The sequence below is a fragment of the Rhipicephalus microplus genome, chromosome 3, assembly GCF_043290135.1.
Source record: "Rhipicephalus microplus isolate Deutch F79 chromosome 3, USDA_Rmic, whole genome shotgun sequence".
In the NCBI taxonomy this organism is placed as follows: Eukaryota; Metazoa; Arthropoda; class Arachnida; order Ixodida; family Ixodidae; genus Rhipicephalus; species Rhipicephalus microplus.
Window position 1 is genome coordinate 266,134,929 of NC_134702.1, and position 18,040 is coordinate 266,152,968.

An 18,040-nucleotide genomic window follows, 5' to 3' on the forward strand; every position below is an offset into this window, starting at 1 on the left:
GGTTACTGATGGTGATGACTATGGTATTCAAGCATGTGAAGAGATTGTTTTCGTTTTCGTGGAACATTTAAAAGACAGATTAAAAACGAAAACGTATTAAGCACAAATCGCCGGTCCTAGCTGCTGTGTCTGAGGTGGTAGCTGCGTTGAATTTTGCTTGCAACAACTTAGGCTTACGTTGGCTCCTTGGCACTATAGCGGCTTCCAGTTTTGTCGTTGAACCAGCGCGAACTTCAAGCTATGTGGTTATTTGCGGCAAGCACTCCTCCTCGCGATAAACCTACTCTTCAGTGACGTCAGTGATTAACACAAATGTTCACAGGTTCATAGTGCACCCCGTGTCAAGGACGGGTAAGCAGTCAAATTCTAACCAATCTCCGGGTGAACGCGCTTTTGCACCATTAATTTCGTGGTAGTGGTGGTAATATCGCTGTGTGTTAATGTTCCACAATTCGAAAACCTTCTCGCTGCGCAAGTTGCTCGGTTTGTACAGCAGCCTGATGAGATTATTGTAAAGGCTAATACAGAGTTTGACAATATAACTAAGACTTTCATTGTTTACCGTACATCCACAGTACGTGTTGCATATTTCTCTTGTTGCGATACGTGTAATCATGATGTACATTTATTGTGCGTGTAATTTAAACACGTTGCTGAATTTAGGATCACGTGTCGCTCTTCTGCTGTGCCCGATCTACAGCGGGAGTGTTTCAACCAGGTGAAATCGGCTGCGCTGACACTGAGTGTCGGACGAGCCAGCTGCTCAGTGCTGCATAACAAATTAGGGTGATACGTCACATTTGGCCCACTTTTCGAATGGTTATGTTATTTGAATTATTCAACCATTAAAAAAATTGCAGATTAGCGTCGGCGGGGGGGGCGAGGGATGTTTTTCCCCTTGGCCCAGGAATGAACTCTTCATTGGTTAGCCAGCACTTTTGACTCTGGCACTTGACATGCTGGTAATAAAATAACAAGACGCAATTACTAAATATCCTAATTTCGGTGCTGCACTGTAAGAAAATCGTTCTTTTTGTTCCTTTCATATTTTCAGTCTTAGTATAGTATGTACTAGTCTGTAGACGCAATATGGCAGATAATAAACGAAGAAGAGCAATCATTGTTTCACAAACTCAGTCAAATGATTGCTCTTAAGAAACCAACACAATGGGTGCATTGAAAATCTACCAACATAATAACAAAAATGCGCTATTATTAACACGAAATATGCAAGGCAGTACCAATTTTATTATTTTTGAAAAATCAGAAGTTTAATGTTATGAAACCAAAAAACGCAGAAGTTGTGAGGAGGACAAGCCTAAAGAGATGAAACATTTGTGAACATGAGTTGTCGTTAGAGCCATCGTCTCAACATGCAGACTTCTTCAAGGTTTACATGCCGACCTGTCTGAATTGAGTAGGGCAGATTTATCAAGATGAAGGGAATGTGGGATACACTGGTGCTATCAATCAGCAAATGACAACAAAACATTTCACATATGTTGCACCAACAAGGCCAAAATTCATTTTTTTGCCTACCTTAGTGCATTTTGTATATTCTTCATACCCCCTTCTCCAACCTAAACAAAGCAGGAAAAGCCACAAGCGAAAATGGGCAGATGAAAACAAGAAGTCCGCATGCTAAATTGGGTGAGTTAAAAGCCGATCCCCCGTATTGGGTTGCGCCAGGGTAAAAGGAACAATCAATCAAAAGTCCTTGAAACAGAAGGAAATGAGGGGCAGGAGGAAGCAAGCGTGTTGGATAGATGGGTAGAAAAGGAGAAGACATTTTGCTTAATTATCTTTGCCTCGAGGAAGCACCACCTGACAATGGGGATAATTAGCCTTAAAAATCCCTTGAAGAATGGCTTATTCTTTGTAGGTTTTCACTGTGTATGTGCCATGTCAAATTGGTTCTAGTGCCCTCTTTGAAACATTTACACTTGTTGGCTGGAATGTATTAAACTTGTGAATAAGGTACGGCAATTTTTCTTTTTTGGAAAGCTGGTTACTGTTTTTAAGGTTTAAGATTGTTGAAGATTTGTCCTGCCACTCTAAATTTCTGCACCATTGCTTCCAGTCATTTGCCATGCTTGCTTAATGCTTATTTAATGAAACGTTAACAGGTTGTCCTGTTTGTTCAGTAGGGTTGTGAGCTTAAATAGTTGGTGAAATATTATTTTAACATGAGGCGTAGTAGAGCAACTTCGATGGGGACACAGGAAACAAAAAAAGCGAGTGTCGTGTTTTCTTGTACTTTCTGTCCCTGTCGAAGTTGAGCTACTACACCATGTTAAAATGTTGTCCTGTTTGTGACAATATGTATATTTATTCATGTGGATAATGTTAGAACTAGTGCAGGAAAACTAGATTTTATACTATGCATAAATCACTTGTAGTGATTTTAATTCTAACATATTCTTGAAGGTGTTTGCAGGTCTGAAATTTTAGATTACAACTAGGTATTATGTGTACAAAAAAATGCGGGTTTACTTTTGCATGAACTAACATGTCGGGGAACATTTTCCGAAGCGGCTCGTTGCTAGGTTATATCAGGTAATACTTGCGAAAGTTTGGGATTGCATTTCGGTATTTATTGCAAAGGCTAGCGGCTGGTTAGGCTGTGCTATGGGACGTGTTAATCTAGTGATGATTTCCTCAATTTCAAGCTTCATTTTGGATTTTGTTCAGAGTGTTGTGCAGGTCATTTCGCCAAATGTCTTCTTTGGCTTGCTTAATTGGTGAGCATAGTGATGGTTGTCGCTACAGACGCTTCTTAAACGCTTTGTCTGTCAGATAAATATTTCTTCTTTGCCGTGTCATAGATGATGGCTTGTGTAGTCTATGTATTATAGATAGCTGTTCGTTTGCATTATGTAGAGCATAACCTTTGATTTCTCTGTAAAAGAGAGTCCGTACAGGGTTTCGAGGCGAGAACGCGAGGCGAAACGGTAACTTGTTCTTCCAGTGTGGCAGCTTAAGCTAGTTGGTATGGCATGACGATAGTTATAGCGCGAGAACAAAACGACCACAGAGACAAGAAGGACACGAAAGACACGAGCGCTCGTGTCTTTCCTGTCCTTCTTGTCTCTGTGGTCGTTTTGTTCTCGCGCTATAACTATCGTCTTGTTCTTCCAGCACATGCAATGCTTGGTTTCCTGACGTCGTGCGCGGCGGTAGTGCTTCTTCTGTGGTGTCACAGGTCCCATTAATTAGGGAGGCGATCGCCGGGCTAATTCAAAGGGCTGAAGTATCGGCCCCCCGAACCGCACCACGAAAGCGTGGACAATTTAGAAGTGGTCCTTTTTGGCGCGCCATGGACGCCGGCTGTGGCCCAAAGAACAAGTCAGAGCCGAGAGTTGATAAACAAAACAAAATTATATTCTCAATAATGGCAGATCAAAAACAATACACAAGCATGCACACTCCACAATAGTTACATACAATATGTCACCAATCAAACAACGTACTACACAGTACAATCAGCCACACTCGAAACAACGGACACAGTCAACAATACGCACTACAATGCAGTCGCATGCATTGAACAACCGAGGCACTTAAAGACTAAAGAGATAGAAAACCTATTCAGTCCAAAGTTCTTGGAAGAAAAGTCTGGATGATACTCTTCCGCGAATCACTCACTCAGTCTAGCGTTGTTGTCGATCCGCTGCCCCCGAAGTTTCTCTTCCAGGAAACCTCGCGTCTTCAATTGGCCACTAAAAGATGTGGGAAGGAAGATGTTGCAGGTGATGGCATCCGGATGGAGGAACTGAACGCTGACAAGAGGATACGAGAAACATAACAGAGGTTTATGACATTATTTACACATGTTTACAGAAAAGAAGGGATAGTGGTTTCACAAACCACGAGCGTGGTGGTTGAACACTACATAGTTCAGAGCCCAATGTCCAGCACTCTGCCGCGTCGTTTTATGCCCTGTCGGGCTCTTCCTCTCAGAGTCGAACACCAATCACGTACACACAGGTGAGGGGGGCGAGCATGCAAGGTCCACGTGAACACTGCACGGTGGTGGCGCCAGCAGGGCTCTTCCGCGTCGTGTGTGTGCCGCCACTCGAGAGTTCCCACGATCCTGGAAGCATACTTCAAAGGGTCCGCCGATTTTGTTCGCTCAATTAGCGGGGTAATTTGCGGTGGCCGTGGGTCTCCTCCAGGAAGGTGCTGTCTCTGTTGGCCTCTCTCGAATGGTTAGCGGCGTCTTGGCGACACGACGTCTCGCCCTCCGGCTAGCACGTACAATGCATGACGAGCATAGGCAGTCGGCCGGTCGGCTTGGTGATTGGGGATCAAAAGGGAGCGCCGCTCCTCTGTAAACTCCGGCGCCGGCCACGCCAGCCCTCCTGTCGCCCGACGAGTCGATGAGGCCATCAGTCACGCTGCTGCTCGAAGGGACGACCAAAGGGTCCGCACTTGAAGGACGGGACTCGCCTCTGCCCGCCGCCTGGTCTGGATAATCACTGAAATACTTGACAACGTCCGTCAGACTTGGCGCCGAAGGGATTGAGAGACGAATCCCCAGGCCAAACCTAACAGCTCCTCCGCCGCCCGGAAAATCTCGGCTGGCCAGCGCTCCCAACCGCTGGGCACGAAGAGAAGGGTTGGTGACGAGGACGATGGCCTAGCTTTTCTCTCTCCAGCTGCGAACTCGAAACCAACTCCCAAACCAACTCACAATGGCTGACAACAGCGAGGCGAACCGCACAACACAATACCATGCCGCAGTCAAGCACATTGGTCCCGCTTAAGACCCTCCAGGCTTCACAACACCAAAAGGAAAACCTGTACGCTAAAATTTTGAGACAATTTGGTGCCGCCAAAGTTACAACAGCCATGGACGTGGAGATGCGTGCCAAAGATGAAACAAATTGTCGTTTGAGAAAAGCACACAAAAGCAAACACAATTTGGCCCCATATAACCGTAATTCCATTTTTACAAAACTAGCATTCTCCTGCCATCTGCCCTACAATGTTGTAACGAATCTGATAACTCATCATTAACTCAATGAAACACCACTATCTCCAATGGTTTCACAGGAATGCTGCCTGTACCTACACAAAGTAACTGTGCGCATTCTCTTAATTACACACTTAACGTAGTCATGAGTGCCTACTTGGGGGACACCCTGACGCCAACGAAAACTCACTCACAACAGATCAAACTGCGTCTTATCAATCCTCTAAAGGTATCTAATCTCAAAATTTGGTGAACGCAGTGCTTTCAACTGAAGTGATCATAAGATCCTTATAAACAATCACTAAACAAAACCTTGTGTGCTAACATGCTCATCTTTGGTCTAGCCGAGCGGTGTTTAGCTATGGTGGTCTTTCTTCTAGGACCACGTCGACACTCTTTTCCCCGAAAAGCTCTAAATCTCCCCCGCGCATACCGTCGCGAGGACTTGTGCCACGGTCTACCGTTTTGCCGCCTGAGCCTGACTGTACGACACAAGGGCCTGTTCGTTGAACTGGCCGATGATCCACGCTTCCGTCGTTCGCCCGGCTGAGTGCTACCTCCTTCATCCCTTCGCTTTGTCACTCCCGTACGCTTCTTCCTTTTACGGCGGCGCTTGCGACCAACCGTTTCCCCACTACTAGGAAGTTCGCTTTGGGTGGCGTCTTTAGAGTTCAAGGGCGCTTCTACACGCGATTCTATTCTCGAAGAACGTGCTGTTCTTTTTCGTTTTGTCCGGTTGCTCGGACGCATGCAAACTGACTTAGGCTTCGATAAAAAGTGCCTAGTACTATTTTCCACACTCAAAGGTTTTTCGCCTTCTTTTACACGCTTAGGGCTGCTTGTCTCACTCGTGGCTTTGCGACGTCTCTTTCGTCTGCGCCGCTTTTTGCGGCTCGTTGCCATGCCTTCCGCTTTCATCGCAAGCTCGTCAACGCTCTCACAGCATTCCTCAGCTGTCGAACTCGCGCAGTCTAAATTATTTTCAACCAAATCATCTCTTTCACATTCTACACTGGCGGACAGCGTAATACACTGAAGAACAATGCCGCTGTTTCTCACCGAAAAATCTTGCTCGCCTTCGTGGGAGCTTTCTACAACCGCATGGTTCTTATCATCTGCTTTCGCTGCTTTTCCTGAGCTTTTTCCGGTGTTCTTGACTTCTTCAACCTCATTTGCAAGACCCACCGTCGCGACAAACACAGTTGAGGTCTGTGCCAGCTTTTCTACAGCTATCCTAGCTGTTTCGCTAACAGTTGACTGGCACAGCACCTCGTCGCACTTGCTCTGGCCTTCGTCGGCCTCTCTAATCAGCGCAGCATCTTTAGCAGCACTCAAGTTTGGTTCTTCATCGAACCTGCTGCTGTCTTTCAACGTGCTAGCCTTCTCTACAACTCTGGGCTGCACCTCGCACTTCTCGTGCGCTACACTTACGGATGGCTGAAACTTCCGCCTCACTGCCTCGATTTTCTGTTCCAATTGATCGAGCCGCTCTTTTCTATCCCTTATTTTCTTTTCTTGTTTCTCAATTTCCTGTTTTTCTACAATCGCTACCGCGTTTTTAATATCCTCCTCACTGGCTTTTTGCGAGATCAGCATCCAAATCGCTGTCCTGCACATTCCTTCCTCTACTTCAATGCCTAGATACTTACTCACACACAAAAGCTCATCTCTTAGCATTGCCTTCCACGACATGATTGCCGTTGTACTTTGGTCCTGCATTTCACACATAATTAGGTTATCCCTACAACTCAAAACTCACAAAAGGTGATCTCCCTAATCCACACCCAATCCAGCTCCTAATAAACTCACACAATTGAAGCCTGAAAAGTCAAAGCAAAGACCAAGCACTCACCACAGCACAGCACCATGTCATGAAGTCGATCTCGCCGCTGCCAACCAGTTGTAAGATGTGGGAAGGAAGATGTTGCAGGTGATGGCATCCGGATGGAGGAACTGAACGCTGACAAGAGGATACGAGAAACATAACAGAGGTTTATGACATTATTTACACATGTTTACAGAAAAGAAGGGATAGTGGTTTCACAAACCACGAGCGTGGTGGTTGAACACTACATAGTTCAGAGCCCGATGTCCAGCACTCTGCTGCGTCGTTTTATGCCCTGTCGGGCTCCTCCTCTCAGAGTCGAACACCAATCACGTACACACAGGTGAGGGGGGCGAGCATGCAAGGTCCACGCGAACACTGCACGGTGGTGGCGCCAGCAGGGCTCTTCCGCGTCGTGTGTGTGCCGCCACTCGAGAGTTCCCACGATCCTGGCAGCATACTTCAAAGGGTCCGCCGATTTTGTTCGCTCAATTAGCGGGGTAATTTGCGGTGGCCGTGGGTCTCCTCCAGGAAGGTGCTGTCTCTGTTGGCCTCTCTCGAATGGTTAGCGGCGTCTTGGCGACACGACGTCTCGCCCTCCGGCTAGCACGTACACTGCATGACGAGCATAGGCAGTCGGCCGGTCGGCTTGGTGATTGGGGATCAAAAGGGAGCGCCGCTCCTCTGTCAACTCCGGCGCCGGCCACGCCAGCCCTCCTGTCGCCCGACGAGTCGATGAGGCCATCAGTCACGCTGCTGCTCCAAGGGACGACCAAAGGGTCCGCACTTGAAGGACGGGACTCGCCTCTGCCCGCCGCCTGGTCTGGATAATCACTGAAATACTTGACAGCGTCCGTCAGACTTGGCGCCGAAGGGATTGAGAGACGAATCCCCAAGCCAAACCTAACACCACTCTCCAAGCTTCAAACTTCTTCACCGGAAACACGTCGGCTTCACACTCGCAGCTGTTGCCACGCGTCTTCGCTCGATAGCGGTAGACACACACTCATGCCTGTAGCTCGAGTCGTCACCACTCAGGTGGACATCCTCTTCTTCTCTTGCTTTGTCACTACGGACAAAACCTTCGCTGACTACACGGCGGACCCTACGTGCTCTGGCGCTAACTTCCTTCTTCTCCTGATCCCCCATCTCGTCTGCTCGATTAAGTACCTTCCGTGTGAGATTCCAGAAAGTTCTCATCATTTCGTCGACGCGATGCGCAGCGAAGGCTGGAGGAAAGGGCGAGACGATACGGGGGCCGTCCGCGACGGATGACTCAACCCGGCATCACCACGCCCCTTTCCATCGAAAAAATTCCAGGGCTTGCTCGGCCGCCGACACGAGGAGGTTCGTTGGCGAACCTCAACACCACCTAGAAGAAATTCTTTCCAGGCCGGGGGGCTGCCTCTGTGACGTAGCTGGGATGGGGCCAACGGAAGCGAGGGAACGCTTGAACAGAAGTCCTTATATTATTTATTCAGACACCCTAAGGGCGCCGGAGGGCATTACGGAGGGCATAAGTTGTGCGCTTGGCTGACTTTTTTTGCTGCTACACGTGTAATATACTTATATAATAATATCTGGATTTTAACATACCAAAACCAAGATATGATTATGAGAGACGCCGTAGTGGAGGACTCCGGAAATTTTGACCACCTGGGGTTCTTTAACGTGCACCTAAATCTAAGTACTACACGTGTAATATACTGAATAAAATTAGGAAGGAAAAGACAAAAGAGACCACTCATATTTACACCCATCGCCGTTTTATTCATTTATTTGTTGGAGTTTGCAGCTTCCGCTTCTTACACTTGTTGTCCGGGTCCGCAACTTTGTTGTTCAATTGCTGGCAAAAGTTCTTAAGCAGATTGTTCGTGCTGCACCACAATATATATTTGAGCACCACTTCACTTGCGTGTACCTTTTCACAGACGTCGAAATCTGAAGGCTCCTCGTCGCTGAGCAGTTGCAGTGTTAGTTAGGTGGCCACTTGACGTTGGTTTTGAACTTTTAAAAATTCGGCACATTTGGAAAGCTCTTCCACAACAACGTAATTATTAGCCACCGCATTCACAGCTGGCATTTCTGGGTAAACCAGCCCTCCCCTGTCAATCTCTTTGACAAGTCTGTACATGCGATTTTCCGGAGAAACTGCAGCAGTCTTGTCAATTGTGAGGAGCTCTCTGCATTTGTCACATTTTAACCTCTTCACAGCGATGTGCACCGAGTAACCAGCAACATAGGTAACCACTGGAATGACATCCTTCAGTTTTGATAGCGCCTCCTGGGTCACAACAACGTTGAATTTTTCACTTGGCACTGCTGACTGCGTTTGGTGCTCTTCCCAATTTTGATTTTGGCCGTTGTCGATTGCGGACGCCGTGCTGATTTGTGGTAGTGTGGTTTGCGGTCGCAACTTGTTCTCGCACTCGTAAATCTGTCTTACGGACAAATGATACTGCGAGCCAGCCAGTCGTCGGTAACAACCAAAACGTTCTTCCAGAAGGTCTGTTTGGAACTTCCCAAGAAGCACAAAGGACATCTTGAGCTCCTGAAAGCAATATGCGCAGATTTCAATGAACGCCCGAGTCGTCTGAATGAGAGCCCCATGTGTCTCATCAGACAACTTACAGGCATCCGCTCTCCTTTCCTTCCACTCCTCCAACCAGTCCAAAAAATCGTTCAAGAAGGAAATCTTGGGGTCGAATGGAGAAGAGTAGACTGGCTTTCGCAAGTCATCCCTTAGTCTCAGTCCTTTGGAAGAAGTCTTTACGTTGACAACCTTCCACCATCTCACTATTACATCAATGAAACTGGCGGTTTCTTCGTAGTGCTTCAGGTTGTGCTTGGCTCCAATGACTCGAAGTGCATTCGGTCCGTACTCGCTGAATACCTGCAAAGCAGGTTTAACATCCTGTTTCTCGATGTCTGTTGGGTAAACAGCTTTTCTTGACAAAGTGTAGCCGTACCGGAGTAACTGCTCACTCTCTAAATTATATGCGTCTTTAACTTTCTTGAAATGCGCATACTGCATGCGCCGCTGCCCCGTTGTGCTTCGTTCGAACTGAGCTAACCAGAAACACTGGTCATTTTGTTTTAACCAGTTGTTGCATACGCACTTCAGTAAACGCACTGGGTCGATGACGAAGAACAATGGCCTGTGGGGATTTGATGGGTGCGGATACACGAAATCATTTGCCAGTGATTTTTTTTAAAACTGCTTGAGGGGCCTTGCTCACCGAATACTTCAACCGCACCATTGAGCTTCAATTCAAGGCGTTGTTGTCGGTCACGACACACATTACTTTGTATCCAATTTTTTCTAAGCCGCGATTGACATCTCCTAAAATTTTGTGCAGAAATTCTCCATTAGCCTTTTGAACTGGAACAATGTGCGCTACCTCCTTAAACTTACACATGAGGCTGTGTACCATAAATACAAATGCACTATTTGCTGCTTCTGCGTTGTTCAACGCGATACCAGCGATGTTGCCTCTCTTATAGTCAAAAAATTGCTTTAGATGAATTTCGTCCACCATCAAAGTCACGTAGCGTTGCTGCTCATTCACCTCGGATATCTTCTTGGCCGTGTAGCGGAGGAATGTATTGTCTTGGTGCTCTAGTTGGGGGTTCATTCCGAAAGACAAACATATTGACCTAATGGTTCTTGGGTGTGGCATGATGATGCTCCTGTGACTGCGCATATACTTGTACGCGTGAGGCGATATAGTAAATAGTATGCAGCAGTACACCATTAATTCTACAGAGAAGCTCCGTAGTTCTTTTTTTGTTGACATTAACTTCACTTGCTCAGCGAGCAGTTGAATGATCGGGGTGTTATCGCTTTCTTGTGCTGTGTATAGTTCGTTCAGAAGAGAAGCGACAGTCTCGAAGGTGTCTGCGGTTGAGTTTTCAGAGTTTGACCTCTGGGCACTGTCGAACCTCTCGACTCCTTCCAGCAATTCCAGCAGCCGTCGTTTGCTGTCGATCATGGACGGAACTACCATTTTGAACCCGAGCCGCTTCACCGATGCTTTTGCGACGTTTACCGTAAGAGTTAGGTCGGTTTTTACAACAGAGTACTTAATCCAAGGAGCGTCATCATTACAAATGTGAGCCAAAATGACGTGGTCACTGCATTCGATGACATGCCAAAATGTCAGCTTCTTGACCGAACGAAGTTTGTGACATCTTTAAAATCGCAAAGCTTATCTGCTTCTTCCTCTTTTTTGGCAGTGAGAATTGACTCGGCGAGCACTTTCTCAAGGGAAGCGGCCTCTAAGCGTCTTCGCTTGCTCTCTGGGTCCTCTCTTCTACAGCTTTCTATAGACATTTAGCTTGGGCAATCAGGGAATACCGTCGGTACTGCCTCAGCTTGAAGCCGCAAACGTGAGAGCGGTGCGGTCACTGTGCGGCCGGTGGCTTGGTCAATATAGCTTGTTTCCCGAACGATGTCTTCGGCTTTAAAGTGACGTTCGCACACATAAACAAAAGAAACATATCCTAGCATCAGTACAGCTACCTCGTAGCAGCAACAGTACATTCAGGGCTTTGCGTGACGCGTTTAGGCGTAACGTGCCACAAACTACAAGGCTCGACACGCAACGGTAGGAGCAACCTCCATGAGAAAATTATAAAGCATTCAAAACTTCTTACCCTAGAATTCGCTGACACGACCAGGTTTTCTCGTGGAATGGCACGTATCCACGCTTGTCTTGCTTCGTCGGCTTGAGGGAACGAAAAAACGTGCATCTTGGGGCCTGTCTTGTAATTGCCGTTGCACCGTGGCACACAACACTTTCCTGGCATTTCGGCGCTGATTCTAACTCTGCACGAGCCTGTTCGCCACAAATAACACGCGATAAACACTTAGGTCACTCGCCGTTGCCCAACTACGCACAGAAACGAATATCCAAGCAGCAACGTGCATCCGCGCCACGAACGCTCACAGCGCGTCCAAACGTGCCCGCCGCGCCGAGGCTGCCGAGGCCCCGCCGCTCAGGGGACCAACGCCATCTAGCGGAGACGTGGGACTGGGCCCCTTACTGATGACGTATATTCACGGCCCCACGGGAGCCCCCCCCCCCCCCCCCGGCTTTGAGTCAGTCTCGGTGGCGTTGCGAACCTACGCTTCCGAGGGGAGAGGGTCGCGCGCACGGGGAGTCTTTGGATGCTTGTTTTCTTTTTTTTTATCCTTGACCTCTCGGCGCTTCGTCGCGAGAATTTGGCGGCGCGCCCTTTTTGAGCGCTCGTTTTGTGACACTGCCCCCACTTTAAGAATATTATCTCATAATATTCAAAACCACACAAACGAGCGCGAACAGCCCCACACTATCAAAGACTGTAACATAGTCCGTCGCTCATGAGACGTCACATTCACAATAGATCACTCAATACAATTGTACATTGTAATTCAATTCTACAACACATGAAATATAGCCAGAGGTACATGAATTCAACACTCCATCACATATTCCAAACAATACAAATGTACAAAGTTCTCTCATTACAACAATTGGACAATACTATACATCACTTCACAGCACAAACATTTTGACTCGCTCGACATACAGTTGTGATGTCGCTCGACATCACAGCACAAACACTTCGACACTTGTGACACAGGATAACACAACATTAACACAACATATGGCACTCAGCCCTGCCAAACACATTCTGATTCGACCTCAGCACTTATCTCGTGTATTTCGAGCTGCGCTTGCGTCCTTTCTTGCGGTGCTCGCTCGATCTCTTCTTGTTTTTCCTCATTCTTTTTCGGCGAGCCCTTTCCAACGACGGTATCTGAGGCGGCGTCTCAGCCATCGTTGTCACTTCTGACGGTGTTAACGGGTGATAACGTTCAACCGATCCTGTTCGGTCATTCACTCACTTGTTCATGTCCCGACATTTGGCCTGGCTGGCCGACTCCATCACTTTTGCACTGTCGGTCGGTTGAGGTCGTGCCGATGTAAGTCCAGCTGCCCAGCACGTGAACTCATTCAATACGATGATGTTCTCATTCACTGACTTTTGTACCCAGGCTTCACCTTGGGCTCGAGTGAAATCCTTCATGGGATTTTTCTCCGCTGTATCTCGCGGTCCCTGTGTCGGCGGGGGCTCCAACTGCGGGTCTTCCCCCAAACGATCTGGTTCGTTCGGCCCTCGCGCCTCGTCGATGTTTCCGATGACGAGGTTGTACAGGGGGGTCGTCATGCATAGAGCGGTAACCTTCCCGCTGAAGTACGGGGTTTCTACCTCAATCTCTGCTTCGGGAAGCATGCGAACCGTACTGTCAATTAGGCAAACCGGTTTCGTTTTGCCTGTCAACTCACTTTGCCGTACCAAATTTCTTCGCACGATAACAGTGCAGTTACCGGTATCTCTTAACACCGTTACCTTTTTGCCCACAACTTTTCCAGGCAGCGTTGGCATTCCCTTCGTAACATTGGTTGGCTGTTTTGTCATTACAGCACCCACAATAGGAAGTTTCTCCCCATTTTTCAACTCTACAAATCCGTCGGTGACGGCTTCACCATCGGATTTCGGTGCTGCTAGCACACAGGATACCTGGTGAGTTTGACTCGCTCCGTTACGACATGCGTCTGCTTTGTGTCCAGTCTGACCCCACTTGAAACATTTTAATACCGTAGGGCTCGTAAAGATTTTTCGACAGTTGTGAGCGCGGTGACCAACTCGGTTACACAGAAAACATCGCGGAATGCTCTCCGGTGCTCGCTTGTTTTCTTCGGGAGCCGATTTCTTCGAATCTTCAGGACACTCCTTCTTGACCTTGGCCAAATTAATGCCACCTTGCGCTTCCAAGAATTGATCCGCTAATTCAAGCATGTCTTCAAGTGACTTAGCTCCCCTCTCTTTCAAGTACAGCGACAGGCTTGGGTGGCAACTAGTAAGAAATTGTTCTCTAATTAGGAGCTCTCTAAGCTCATCGTACTCCTGTGCTGTCCCTGAAAGTTCAATCCATCTGTCGAAATAATGGCTAAGTCGGGCGGCCTACTGCGTAGCCGTCTCACCATCAGCTGGCTTTCCTGTCCGAATTCTGTCCCGGAAACCTTCCACAGTAAAGCTAAATCGCTTCAGCAAAGCAGCTTTCACCTTTGCATAGTTGGCTGCATCGGTCAGCGTCAGCCTACCGTACACACTGAGCGCTTCACCACTCAAGCAAGTACTCAAAGCAGTTGCCCATTGATGTTCCGGCCAATTCTGACTCCTAGCAATCGTCTCAAATCTGTGAAGGTACGCGTCAAGGTCGTCCTTCTTTTCATCAAACGCTACGAGCAGCTTGCTTGGGTTCAAGCGGAAGCTATGATCTTCCAGTTCGCTGCTTTAAACTCTAGCTTGGACCGGAGTTTCACTTCGCTGTTGCAAACGGAGCCGCTCGAGTTCCTACTCGTGCTGTCGCTGCCGTTCCCTTTCCTCACTTCCTTCTTTCGCCCTCTCAGCTGCCAGTCTTTCTCTCTCCAGCTCCAACTTCAATTGCTGCTCTCTTTCTTCTCTCGCCCTTTCGGCTGCCAACTTTTCTCTCTCCAGCTCCAACTTCAATTGTTTCTCTCTTTCTTCCTTCGCCCTTTTAGCGGCCAGACTTTCTCCAACTCAGCTGCTTTTTCTTCCTTGGCTCTCTCAGCTGCCAACCTCTCTCTCTCGACCGCCTCTTTTTCCTTCTGGCTTACCCATTTCCGTAGTTCGGCACCAGAAAGACCCATCTTCTCACCAAGAGCAACTAACTTTTCGAGATCCATGGTGTCTCGCAAATGAAGTTTTGCCGCGTGTAAAAAGTATCTGCCTAAATCGGTCTATCGGAACACTCCCCTGCACTCGTTAACGAGAACACTGAGCAACACACAAAATCGTTCCGATAGCACTATCCACAACTCGAGGCTCTTTCTCACTACTTTGGGCACACTGTGAGCCAAAAGGTCCTGTCGCGGAAGCCAGAATAATTGTCACAGGTCCCGTTAATTAGGAAGGCAATCGCCGGACTAATTCGAAGGGCCGAAGTATCGGTTCCCCGAACCACACCATGAAAGCGTGGACAATTTAGAAGTGGTCCTTTTTGGCGCGCCAGCGGACGCCGGCTGTGGCCCAAAGAACAAGTCAGAGCCGAGAGTTGATAAACAAAACAAAATTATATTCTCAATTATGGCAGATCAAAAACACTACACAAGTATGCACACTCCACAATAGTTGCGCACATTATGTCACCAATCAAACAACGTACTACACAGTACAATCAGCCACACTCGAAACAACGGACACAGTCAACAATACTCACTACAATGCAGTCGCATGCATTGAACAACCAAGACACTTAAAGACTAAAGAGATAGAAAACCTATTCAGTCCAAAAATCTTGGAACAAAAGTTTGGATGATACTCTTCCGAGAATCACTCACTCAAAGCCCAACGTTGTTGTCGATCTGCTGCCCCCGAAGTTTCTCTTCCAGAAAACCTCGCGTCTTCAATAGGCCACTCTCCAAGCTTCAAACTTCTTCACCGGAAACACGTCGGCTTCACACTCGCAGCTGTTGCCACGCGTCTTCGCTCGATAGCGGTAGACACACACTCTTGCCTGTAGCTCGAGTCGTCACCCCTCAGGTGGACATCCTCTTCTTCTCCTGCTTTGTCACTAAGGACAAAATCTTCGCCGACTACACGGCGGAATACTCTACGCGCTCTGGCGATAACTTCCGTGTTCTCCTGATCTCCCATCTCGGCTGCTCGATTAAATACCTTCCGCGCGAGATTCCAGAAAGTTCTCGTCATTTCGTCGGCGCAATGCGCAGCGAAGGCTGAGGGAAGGGCGAGACGATACGGGGGCCGTCCGCGATGGATGACTCAACCCGGCATCACCACGCCCCTTTCCATCGAGAAAATTTCAGGGCTTGCTCGGCCGCCGACGCGAGGAGGTTCGTTGGCGAACCTACGCTTCCGAGGAGAGAGGGTCGCGCGCCCGGGGAGTCTTTGGATGCTTGTTTTCTTTTTTTTATCCTCGACCTCTCGGCGCTTCGTCGCGAGAATTTGGCGGCGCACCCTTGTTTGAGCGCTCGTTTTGTGACATGTGGATACCGTTATCGACTTTGTTCTTAGGTTAACGACAGCACCATGGAGGCATAAAAAGTCCATGCCAAGGATGACATCTCTCGAGCAACGCTGTAGGACTACGAAGTCTGTAGCATAAATACTGCCGTTAATGGTGACTCTCGCTGGGCAGATTCCTGCAGGCATTCTGAGATACCCTCCGGCTGTGCGGATTTCTGGGCCTTCCCAAGCTGCCCTAACTTTCCTCAACTTCGCGGTGAACGGCCCACTGATGACGGAATAGTCGGTTCGAGTATCGACGAGACCGGTAACACTGTGGCCATCGATAAGAACCTCGAGGTCGCTAGTTCGCCGTCTCGCGTTACAGTTAGGGCGTAGCGTCGAGTCATACCTGCGTCGGCTTGTTCCGCTGCTTCCATGTCGCGTCGTCAGGCCACCTTCGGTAACTGAGTTTTCGTCGTTAGGGATTGCCTGGTTGGCGTTGTGTTCGATAAGCTCCGTCGCAGCGGCGTCATCGTCGGAGGATCTTCGGTAGTTCGTCGCACACTAACTGCACCTTCATCGGCTGCTGCCCTTAATTTTCGGATACGGGCTAGGAGACCGGCCTGCGTTAGGCCAGAGTACTGCCATTGGTGCGGTGACATGCGGCGGCTGGGCGACGGCGAACGGGAAGGAATTCGTGGTGTCCAATGAGTTCCTGTCAGGTAGTCGGCGATGTCACGTGGCCATTCTCCTGGCTGCGGACGCGGTGCATTGATGGCGAAGCCCCGCTGTCCCATCTGTCGTTACTGGCAACGGCGGTATGTGTGTCCGGCCTCGCCGCAGTAGTAGCAGAGCATGCAGTTGTCAGGTGCCCGCCAAACGTCCGTTTTTCTCGGCGCACTGCGCTGGCCCACTGGCGAATGGTAAAACGTCGGTGGGGATGGGGGTGGCGGTGGCATCTGGCGACGGAAGTGCGACGGGGTGGCGTTTTGGCGTGAACGGGGAGGAACGCTGTGGCGCACTGCAGCGGCGTAGCTCATAGTTTCTGGCTCGGGCAGCGGTGTTTGGGGAATTCGAAGCGATTGCCGAACTTCTTCTCGCACAATGTCGGCGATCGAATCCACTTGAGGCTGCGCCGAAGGCAACAGCTTGCGCAGCTCTTCCCGGACGATCGCTCGGATCGTTTCACGCAGGGCGTCGGAGTCACTGGCTTGAGCAGCAGCGCATTCTGGAGTCAGGCGACGATTATACTGTCTGGTGCATATGTCCAGGGTTTCTTAGATAGTGGTCGCTTCGGATACAAATTCTTGGACGGCGTTCGGTGGATTCCTCATACGTCCCGCCAAGAGCTCCTGTTTGACCCCTCGCATGAGGAAACTAACTTTCTTCTCCTCAGGCATGTCTGGATCAGCGTGACGGAATAGGCGGGTCATCTGTTCTGTGAACATGGCAACCTTTTCATTTGGTAGCTGAACCCGGGTCTCTAATAAAGCAGCGGCCCTCTCTTTTCGAGCGACGCTCGCGAACGTTTGCAGGAATGTGCCGCAGAAGACATCCCACGTTCGGAGCGTGGACTCCCGATTCTCGTGCCAGGTCTTTGCGGTGTCTTCCAGGTAGAAGTACACACTCTATGCCAGACGAGTAGCGGGGAACAAAAGCAGTTTATTCAATAATGCAGCCGAGTATATAAGGAGGCTTGTGATAAGCGGATCGAGTGTTGCACATGCGCGTTGGTTGTCGTGAAAGTGTGACTTGCACTCTATTACATATTCCCTTCTTTGGAGCAAAAAAAGGAGACATAACACACAAACAAACAAGCGTTGAGGAAATTTTTTGTTTGCGAACATGTATAGCCTTGCTATTTGTGACGTTCTGGCAATGCATAACGTTGTGGCTCTCAGCGAATGCGCTCACTTCTTCGAAGGACCTGAGTTGAGTCTGATCCCAGACAACGCTCGATCTCCTGAGGCCGTCCTCATATGGTACAATCGTCCTCGCACAGTTCTCATTGACCTTAGCTCTTACTGAGGACGACACAAGCTGGTTTGCCCCGGAAACGTCTTTACGAGTGCTTTCTGAGGACAACAATCGGTCTGGAAAAGGTCCTGTTAAGGATCTTTTGGGGATGACAAAAGCATTGCACTGAGCACATAGATATAATTCCTGAAGACTTTTGCGCACCAAGTAGATGCATTTGATAC

At 48.7% G+C, this 18,040-nt stretch overlaps 2 protein-coding genes and 1 pseudogene across 3 annotated transcripts in view; all 3 read right to left on the minus strand.

Moving 5' to 3' along the window:
• Positions 1-11,850, minus strand: part of LOC142804251 (uncharacterized) — a 168,842-nt gene extending 156,992 nt beyond the window's left edge. Inside the window, exon 1 of one of the 2 annotated variants that reach the window (XM_075890992.1) lies at positions 11,457-11,850. In XM_075890992.1, coding sequence (XP_075747107.1) covers positions 11,457-11,609 — 153 coding nt within the window. In that variant the 5' untranslated portion in view covers positions 11,610-11,850. The remainder of the gene's footprint in view (positions 1-11,456) is intronic. The other variant, XM_075890991.1, reaches the window with a different exon arrangement.
• LOC142804250 (uncharacterized) lies at positions 3,360-9,834 on the minus strand. The gene has a single exon (XM_075890990.1). It carries the CDS (start codon positions 9,832-9,834, stop codon positions 8,779-8,781), a length of 1,056 nt encoding a protein of 351 aa, XP_075747105.1. The 3' UTR covers positions 3,360-8,778.
• Positions 3,360-11,343, minus strand: LOC142804249 (uncharacterized; annotated as a pseudogene).
• Positions 11,851-18,040: the final 6,190 nt, after the last annotated feature.

Bases quoted from the DNA above. Each gene is read 5' to 3' on its own strand.
- LOC142804250 (XM_075890990.1), bottom strand. From the start codon at position 9,834: ATGCAGTATGCGCATTTCAAGAAAGTTAAAGACGCATATAATTTAGAG.